Source organism: Clupea harengus, chromosome 4 (genome assembly GCF_900700415.2).
Source record: "Clupea harengus chromosome 4, Ch_v2.0.2, whole genome shotgun sequence".
Lineage (NCBI taxonomy): Eukaryota > Metazoa > Chordata > Actinopteri > Clupeiformes > Clupeidae > Clupea > Clupea harengus.
The window spans coordinates 8,754,847-8,764,846 of record NC_045155.1 but is presented as its reverse complement, the minus strand read 5'-3'; the positions used below and the strand labels follow the sequence as shown (position 1 = coordinate 8,764,846).

Here is a 10,000-nt window from a genome sequence, read left to right as displayed (position 1 = left end):
ATAAAAGGCAGGTCTAATCTATTCAGGCCACTGATAAAGTAGTCAAGGCACATGTAATTATAAACATCATCTTTAATGACTATGACTTCAAAAGTCACAAATAGTATTGTCGGCTTTGAAAGTTGAAAAAAATAGATTAGTTTGTTATATCTATGAGATATAGCATGATGTCTGAACATTCTGATAGTATGCTTATGTCAATCAAAAATGCTTTTAGTATGCTCCCCCTGCAGTAACTGTCATTTCTAATAGTTGTAAATGATTTCTTGACTGCTTCTCAGTTGTCCCAAATGTAATGGTGTGGATGTTAGACATCAACAGTATAGATGCACATGCTAATCCTACATGAATCTCTACATTGCCTTTTCTGAAGCTATGCCCTCACTGCTATGGATGAGAGTACATAGGCCTACCTATTGCTGAACTGAGAGACTTTGTTAGATAGAGTCTGTGCGTGTTTTGACGTTGTCATTTGTGCCATCACTCACAGCCATCCCTCTCAGTATCTGTGACCTCTGAACCACATGACCCACCTACAGGTCTATACAGGTTGATCATACACACATCAGTTCGGTTGGTAGGTTGTTCAGATAAACAGGCTAATTGCTTGTTTAGCTGCTGTCCATGGTGCTGATGAAATTATTAGACCTCCAAAAGCCCGTCCAACCTGTTTTACTATTCATGTCATATTGTTTGATCAGACTGGTCTTTACACAACTCCATAGTCAAAGGACACAAAGGCAATGCAGAGACAGATTTTTCTGCAGAGGAATTGTCCCTAGTTGTGTCTTTGTATCTGAAGAAAGACCCTGCATTTTTCTCTGAAGCACTAAGTACATTGTCAGTATTGTTCTCTCTTTCCAGATGCACGGCAACAGGTTGTCAGTCCATCGGCTTTGCAAAACTCGGCTCTGCTTGCATCTGCCTTTCATCTGGCAAACGAGGGTGAGTACAGTGGCATGTGGTGAGGGTGATGTCCTGTCTCCTCCTCCAGCTGATCACAAATGGTCAGGGACGGTCAACAAGGCTTCATCAGGCTTCCTGTCAATGTCCACATTCTACGAAACATAATGAGGCACAGTCACAAAGCAGAAGAAGAGGACAGAGCAGACAAATGCAGATCAAACACAGGCAAAATTCCGAGAAGTGATGGTCACAATGCAAACACTCATAGGCCCAGACCAGATACCATACAGGCCACTCTCACAGCAGATGGCAGTGTGTCACAGAACGGTTATAGTCACAAAGCAGACCCAGTTTTCGAGCAAACACACTTTTACAAGTGCACACAGCCGACACGGTCAGTTGTCAAGCAGTGGCGGCCGCAGTCTCACTCTCTGAGCAGTTATCACCTCAGAGCAAACATAATTTCAAAGCACAGAGCCAACAGAACAGAGCGCCTGCTGCAGCAGTAACCTCACCTCTGGTCTGTCTCGGTGTGTGTTCACTGCCTCCACGTTGAGGAAGACAGATTCCACTTTGCATCCTTTGGAGAAATACAACACACAGTCAAAGTTTTTGCAGCAGAGTGCATCAACCATTGCATCACTGGTTACTAATCATCTGAGACACTGCATATACCGTGTTGGTGAAAGGTTTTGGTGCTGGTGTTGGTGAAAGGTGTGTGTGTGTGTGTGTGTGTGTGTGTGTGTGTGTGTGTGTGTGTGTGTGTGTGTGATATACGTCGATAGCAGTTGTGCTTTGGCACATATACATGCATGTGTGTATTGTATGTGTCCCTGCACCCTTGAATGGTCTGTGTGTGTTTGTTTTAGCTTGCGCATGTGTATATGAATGCGTGTGTGTTTGTTTTAGTGTGCGCATGTGTACATGAATGCTCATATTGCAGGCAAACCAACCATAGGCCACTGGTGTGAGCTTCAGTACTGTGTGTAGAGGACATTTCAGGTAGGGTAGTTCAGCTGGAAAGGGAGAGAAACACATGAGCATTCCATCTAAACCTGAGGCTTGCATCTAGATAAGCTTGAGTCTGCAATGGCAGTGAAGACTGAATTGTGAGTATGTGTGTACGTATTGTGTCTATGTGTGTTGTAAAGTAAATACGTGTGAGTATGAATATGTCTGAGAGCCCACCTGAATTCTTGTCCAGGAAGTATGCCAGCAGGCATCTCATGACGGCCTGATGGCAGACCACCAGGACGTTCTCCTGGCGCTCCAGCTCCATGATCACCGGCTCCAGCCGATGCACCAGGTCCTCATAAGACTAAGGGTCAAGGGTTAGAGGAGTAGAGAAAGGTCCTCATAAGACTAAGGGTCAGGGTTAGAGGAGTAGAGAAAGGGTCACCGCAGAGACAGAGAGAGGAGAGGAGAGGTGAGGAAGATGAGAGGATTGAAAGGGGGTCTCACCTCTCCTTTAGGGTAGCGGTAGCGGTACTTGTCCTGGTCTCTCAGGGCGAACTCCTCCTTATGAGTGGCCTGGATCTCCTCGTAGGTCATCTCTTCACACACACCCTGGAAACAAGGGAAGCAGTCAAGTCATCTCTGCACATTCAGATGCAGACAATGCAAATGTTACTTCATAATATGCTTCAGGACAGTTTGCATGTGACTTACTGCATCAATTTCATTGAGGGGCTTCCACTGTTCGTAACGGACCCCCAAAGCCTCGGCTGTCTGGATGGTCCTCTTCATGTGGCTGGTCCATACCTTCAGGTCCTTAATGTCCTGGCCCTTGATGAACTTTCCCAAAGCCCGTGCATACTGCAGAGAGATTGAAAAAGAAAGTTTTATAGAATAACCGTAACGGGTAATCCACACAGAGGCGTCACATAGCCTGCCACATCTATCCTCAGTGGTTACACTAGCAAAATACTGTTATGCCTCTTCCCTCATATTCCCCTTTGGTGTTCTGTCTCTCCTTGAAGGAGTTTGTACTGAGAGCCCCACCTCCTGGCCCCGGGGTGCCAGACCCGAGTCACCCCCGATCTTCCCCTTCAGGTTGAATTCACTCTCTCCATGGCGGCTCAGGTAGATGGAGCGCGGCGTGACGTGAATGTTCATCAGGTAGTAGACGATCCGGCTCTGAATGTGGTCCTGCACCCGGTTCACCAAGTACCGAGACCCCACATTAAAGATCTTTATGTAGGAGAGGTTCCTTCAGAGAACAGAAAGAGATACATGGATCCTTGAGTTCCTCCATATACTAGTGCGAGAGGCATGGTGCTGACTGCATTTGACTAAGATAGGTATCTTGTCTGTATGAAACTGTAACCAATCAATCAATCAATCAATCAATCAATCAATCAATCAATCAATTTATCTATCTATTACAAAATGTTAACAATAAGAGAAAAATGTCACAGTCTCCAGTCCTCACCCTCCATGACCCTGTAGCCCTTTCAGGATGCACTATGATGACCTCAGTAACACCCCCACAACCTAGTGCACTCCTAGAATCCTTCACACTCACTGACCTCCCTGAACTCACTTCCCTGATCTCCTCAAATCATCAGTGTGCCTACTAGACCCCATCCCTACAAAACTTCTTGAACATGCACTCATGTTCAAGTAGCTCAACTATCATTCAAAATAGCAGTGATCAAACTGTTTACATCTCTTAAAAGAAAAACCTTGATCCTGATAACCTGGATAACTATAGGTCTATACCAAACTTCTCTTTTTTTTGTCAAAAATACTCGAAAGAGTAATAGCAAAGCAACTTATCTCCTTTCTACATAAAAGCAATATCCTAGAACAGGGGTTTTCAACCGGGGGTCCGTGCCCCCCTGGTGGTCTGCGACGGCATTGCAGGGGGTCCGCGACATGAGCCTATGTTGATCAGTTCACCATTGAATTTTTTTATTTTTATGAATTCGCTTTGATATCGAAGAAATTACACTGACAAGTGCTACAGGCGGAATATGTGCACGGGGGAGGGGACGTGGCGACGACGATTAGTGATCTACCCTGATAACTGCACATATTTAAGTGTTATAGGCAGAGCCAGAATATCTATGCAGGGAGAGGGGGCGTGGCGGCGGCGGTTACAAACATGCACGCGCGTGCAGGCACATCAGTGGGCCACAAATTACTTTCTAGTCAGAATGGTGGTCCCTGGGACAAAACCAGTTGAAAACCCCCGTCCTAGAAGACATCTAATCTGCCTACAGACCCCATTACAGCACTGAAACGGCCATAGTTCAGAATGACCTACTATTTGCACCTGCATTTCAATACTGGTTCTTCTACACCTTGGTGCTGCTTTTGAAACTATAAGTCATCATATTTTGCTACACAGGTTTGAACATCGTGTTGGTATCAAAGGCTGTGCCCTATTCTGGTTTAAGTCTTCAGCTTGTTCATGTCCACATTGAGCCATCCAATCACACCAGAGTGAGTCATGGAGTTCCCCAAGGCTTTGTGCTTGGACCTTTGCTCTTCTCTTTGTATGTGTTACCCTCAGGTGCGGTCATAAGGAAGCATGGCATTCACTTCCATTTGCCAAGCTGATGACACCCAACTTTACCTATCCATGAAACCTGATTAAATTGTACAACTGCCTAAGATAGCAGCTTGCCTGAAAGACGTAAAAGCAAGGATGACTAAAAACTTCCTGCACCTTCCTGATAAAACTGAGGTTATGCTCGCAGGCCTTAAACATTTGAGAATTACATTATCCAGCCATCTATCCACATTCAAGGCATCTCATTAACATCCAACACAAGTATCAAAAACCTCTGTGTAATTATCAACCAATATCAGAAAAGCCCTATCCCTCCAAGATGCAAAGAAACTAATCCATGTTTTATTACGCCGTGACTAGACTACTGCTATACTCTTCTGATGTAGCAACAACTCAATAAAGTGCCTCTAACTAATGCAGAACGTTGCTACTTAAACACTATAATGTGTGAACATATCTCACCTGTACTCGCCACTCTGCTCTGGCTCGCTGTCAAAAGTAGAATTGTTTTCAAAGTACTCCTTCTAACATAAAAAGTTCTAAATGGCTTAGCTCCAAAGTACCTCAAGGAATTAGTTCTCCCTTAGTGCCCACCAAGACCACTTTATTCTCAGAGTGCAGGTCTCCTTGTAATTCCAAGAATATCAAAAAGCACAATATGAGGCCGAGCCTTCTGCTATCGAGCCCCCATCCTGTGGAATAATCTTTCGCCTCTATCCGAGAAGCAGACACCCTTTCTATCTTCAAATTGCATCATATAGTAATAAATAATGTATTAAAACCAGGCACCTGTTGCCATACTTTTCGTCAGCCATGTTATGTTTAGCAGCAGTGGGTTACAGACAGCGCATGTTGTACTGTCTAGGGGGGCCTTTACGGATACTGAGTATAGCATGCGGCACATCTTGCGGTTGTTACCATGCGCACTGTGGTTGTATCCTGCCATATTTGTTATCCTTGTATATTTCAAATTCTTATGCACCATGTCAGCCAACCATAACTCAACAAAACTAAACATAAACTAAATACCCACACACCATGCTGGGCAGCTTCTCCCTCTTCATCTCCTTCTATATAACATTATGCTAAGGCATTAATACTGATACAATGGCCATATTACCTACTGTTAATTGTTTAGTTGAATGTATCTCTTTATCTGTTTATCAAATCGATGTCATCAAATCGATGACCCACTAATCCTGATGGCTGTGAAAACATTGTTCCTCATCACCATAACCATGAAGTACTTATACACACCACATGTTGTATGTATCGTGTACATTTGCCACATGTATGCTTATCCTGATCCTTGTATGAATTAATCTGCCATGTTCAGGCTCGGGGCTCTTTCAATCAATCTATAGATATCTATCTATCACCTATTTGAAAATCACACAATACAATATGAGATTACTTAACACATACCCCGTTTCCCAAATGCACACACACACACACTGCAACTTTATCACATGCTGTATGCACATACTTGTCCTTGCTGTCATCTATTGGTACGTAGGTCATCCTATAGCAGTCTATGCGTTTGCGGAAGTCCTCCAGAGCCTCCTCCTTATCAGTGTTCTCATAGTCTGGGCTGCTCAGCTTCACTTGCTGGGGGGTTCAGATATCATGTAAAATATCCTCACAGTCGATTAAGATTGAAAACCAGCAAGCTTTGCCAATATTACCAGATTCTATGTATTTCCTCTCTACTTAATCTCTATCAATCTCTAAATAGACAAACTGGTTTTACGACTATGTGAGGCCCCTTCCATAGCCATAACAGAAGACATGTGCAGTTCAGGGCCACCATCTTTTAAAGCCCTTGCCTTGTATTATTCAGTGATTTACTAAGCTCTAATGTTCTGTAATGTCTTACCATAATATTTTGCTCTATAATGTCAACATCATCACAAACCGACTCCACAAAAAACACCTGTGAAATGAAAAATGGACATACAGATTATAATATACAGATCAACACTGTAACAACAGTAACAACAAAACATCAACACTGTAACAAATAAGCATACAATTTTTCACAGGCTTTCATGGATACATTGTCCATTCAAGGTAGTCAACATGTTAGGTTCAGGAAATTCTTAAAATAGGGACCTGCCTTGTAGCCCTTCTCCTTGGCAAAACTAAGAATGACGGCTCTTCTCTCACGTGTCGTGTTTGTGGCATCAAACACCTGTGGAGTAGACAGCAGCCACTCAGTCATTCATTCAGAGTCAATTCTGCTGTTTGTGCAAGTGATGCTGTTTGTGTATTGCTCAGTTTAAGATGGCAGGACTTACAGTATATTAACATCTTTGTCTGTGTTTGTATGTATATTTGTATTTGTGGTTGATTTCTGAAGGTAGAAAGGAACAGTGGGAATATACCTTGCAAAGACTGGTGAAGGAAAGATATTTGGTAATGGTACATGCATAATTCAACCGGCCAAACTACGACATGACCAAAGTATTCACATCAACCACCTAGAAGCCAAAGTGTATCACATTGTCTATCGAGAGAAGTCTGACCCACCAAAGGTATAGGCAAGGTATAAGCTGCTGAGATACTTGCCAGGAAGCAGTATCAAAGCAATGAGGCCATGATGACCCAACACTAACTTCAAAGGATTTGGATTTATGGTGTCCCTTGAGGCTTAAGCCCTCGGCCCAACCCCAAAGGATTCAGCAGAATAACCCTATTGTAGCCTTAAGGCATCAGAGTGGTATAACAAATCAATTTGGTTCAGCTGAACCGCTCTGAGGAAGAACTGTTGTCAGCTATACAGGCTAGCACCAGGACAGCCCACCTGGCTAAGTATTGTCAAACTAAAGAGAGGAAGGGATGCTCAAGAACAAAACTGTAGCGGCTCATAAGGAGCACATACCAGACCTCCAGCTCCAGAACCAACTAAACATGCGTCAGGCACGGATAAGCTCAGCAGTCACCAAAGAGCTCACTTTTGAATTAAGACATGTCTGTCACCAACACCAAGTTGCCACTAACATCCCAGCCTGCTCTTGCATGTGTCCTGCCTGTGCATATGTGTTGTAGTGTGTATACAGGATGTGTGTTGCATGTTTGGGACACACATTTGGGGACAGTGTTCCTTGTCCTCTTACTCACGGCTACTTGTCCCTGCTCGCTGGAGAAGTAATTGACAATATCCTTCAGAGCATTGGATGCAAAGTCTCTGAAAACGCCAAGTTAGCCAACCAGATCACAGCATTAAACATGGTACTTTTGAACATGCAGTATTAACACAATTTTTAAATGTGCAGGCTACTGAAGAACCCTGTGAAGTGTGAGTGATTAGCAGCTGTTGTGTCTCTAGCTGGGCTCACCTGCGCATCTTCATGGCCTCTTCATTGTCAGGCCGGAAGAACTCATAGTTTTTGAACTGTACCGCCTCCCTACGGTACTGACCCAGGTTGAACACTGCAAAGAGAGAGTGCAGCAAAAAAGCACTATTAAAACTCCTACAAAAATGATTCCATTGTATCAATTAGCTTATGTAGCTATGTAGGGTTGGACCTGGATCACAAAACGACATAGTGAATAGTCTGGGTGGCTAGCATGAATGACAGGTGTGTTTGCCTGACATAAACGTGACCATATGCCAAAATGCGCTGTTATAAACTCAAATTACCAACAAAACACACATTAAAGAAACTGTGAAAGCCTGCATAAAAGGTCGTTAATAAAAAAATAAAAAAACAGACATTCTGAAATTTCCTGGATGTGTTGGTATGTGGTGACTAGCCCTTCCACACTGAGGATTTCTGCCACTAGGCACGCCTGTCTCCTACCTGGTTTGGTAATCTCTTCATCTACTGTATACAAAGGAATAGCAAGCCAAACGGTGACACAATTTGCAGGATGGATAGATGGTGAACCCCTAAAAGATTTTACACTCTTCCTCTCTTGCACACCCACTCATACACATGTAACTTTGACAGATCATTTTTGGATAATAAAAACACACACACACACACACACACACACACACACACACACACACACACAGGTGGACCTTAGTGGACTGTATTTGCATCTCACATACAGACCTTTCTAGTGTGGCCCCAGTCATGCAACTAAGGTAGAAATCATCCATTTAACACAAGCTGTGACAAGCGTCTCACTCACCTGAGGTTGTAACACCGATCCAGTTGAGGTAGCGTGTGAGCTTCCTGGAGATGTAGGTTTTCCCTCTGGCAGGAAGTCCCACCATCACAATAATAGTGGGAGAGTTTGTGAACTGGGGCACAGATGCTGGAAGCAAAGGAACCAAGCAAAATGCAAACATGGTGGTGATTGTTGAGATATAGTATGGACACGGAACCTCTTTCCTAATCCAACCAAGCGAGCAACAATGGACTTTGAGATGCTGAGATTCTGGTCTTTGTGACGGTCGTGGTGCGACCGCACATGAACTGCACACTTCTGCCCAATGTTTTCAACCACTAGCGTACCCAAACAGACATGGTTTGCACACACAAACACTCATACCACTGATTACAATTGGAGCCTACCTCATGGAAACTGCTAATTGCCTGGACTGGCAGAGGGGACACAAAAAATGGTCTGGGCTAGACCACCTGGATGAAATGGTTGGTTTTACAAACCTTTGAGACATTATTTATTACATAGTTATTTCTTTGTTTTATGATTGTGAGGAAATGCTATGTTCGTGTCTCGGGGTCTGTCTTGTCATTGTGTATTGTTTAGTTTTGTGTCTACCCCCGTGTGTAAAAATGGTGCTGGCCGCCATATGTATATGTGTTCATTGTTCTGTCTAGTTTAGTTAGTCTAGTCTTGTTGTCAGGTATGTGCATTTTTGTGGACCTTTTGTTTGACTGCTGATTTTTGTCCTCTACCTCATTTAGAGGCTTAGGGGGTATTTTTAATAGAGATTGTACTGCTGCATATTGTCCTCTACCCCATTTAGAGGCTGAGCAGGTGATATTCCTGGAGATTGCTGCTTTTTGTCCTCTGCCTATTGAGAGGCTTAGCAGTTCTCCAGAATATTGGAAGCATAATAAACCTTATATTTGAACCCTCACTCTGTCTCTGAGCTTTTCGGGCCAAACCCACACATTTTGACGGCAACCGAGGCTCGGTCCATCAGTCTTTCTGACCAGATAGAATAAATGACACCAGTTGTACAGGACCGTAGAGAACATGTGGGGAAAGATAGAAATGTTAAAGATCATGACATGACATGAAGCTGATCTCATTTTGCCTGTAGCATCAAGCACACAGAGATAAACCTAAATCTGTAAGGCAAGGCACTTTATCTGCATAAACTATGAACTAAAACACAGTTAAACTCAATGGAAGAACTGAGATAATGTGGCACATGAGTTAGCTCTGGCAATGTGCCGAGAGAGATGCTTGTGCTCGGAGGAAAGAGGGATAGTCGGCTGGTGAGTGATAACAGTTAGTGGCGCATCACAAGTCTGCTCCTAATCTCCGGTCCCATCTCTGTGCCCAGACAGACACACACGCACACTCACACACACACAGACAGACACACACACTCACACTCACACACATTCAGACACACTTACTATTAATTATAAC

At 43.6% G+C, this 10,000-nt stretch overlaps 1 protein-coding gene across 2 annotated transcripts in view; it reads right to left on the bottom strand.

Moving 5' to 3' along the window:
- Positions 1-57: 57 nt before the first annotated feature.
- The window catches only part of pfkfb1 (6-phosphofructo-2-kinase/fructose-2,6-biphosphatase 1), a 14,079-nt gene continuing 4,136 nt past the window's right edge, over positions 58-10,000 (bottom strand). For both annotated transcript variants that reach the window (XM_031566046.2, XM_031566045.2), the window contains exons 2-14: positions 8,564-8,689; positions 7,762-7,855; positions 7,544-7,610; positions 6,540-6,614; positions 6,300-6,356; positions 5,910-6,031; positions 2,908-3,115; positions 2,575-2,721; positions 2,368-2,472; positions 2,095-2,224; positions 1,860-1,922; positions 1,422-1,486; positions 58-1,058 (exon numbers count right to left, since the gene is read on the bottom strand). In XM_031566046.2, the coding sequence (XP_031421906.1) occupies positions 999-1,058; positions 1,422-1,486; positions 1,860-1,922; positions 2,095-2,224; positions 2,368-2,472; positions 2,575-2,721; positions 2,908-3,115; positions 5,910-6,031; positions 6,300-6,356; positions 6,540-6,614; positions 7,544-7,610; positions 7,762-7,855; positions 8,564-8,689 (1,319 nt within the window). In that variant the 3' untranslated portion in view covers positions 58-998. The remainder of the gene's footprint in view (positions 1,059-1,421; positions 1,487-1,859; positions 1,923-2,094; positions 2,225-2,367; positions 2,473-2,574; positions 2,722-2,907; positions 3,116-5,909; positions 6,032-6,299; positions 6,357-6,539; positions 6,615-7,543; positions 7,611-7,761; positions 7,856-8,563; positions 8,690-10,000) is intronic.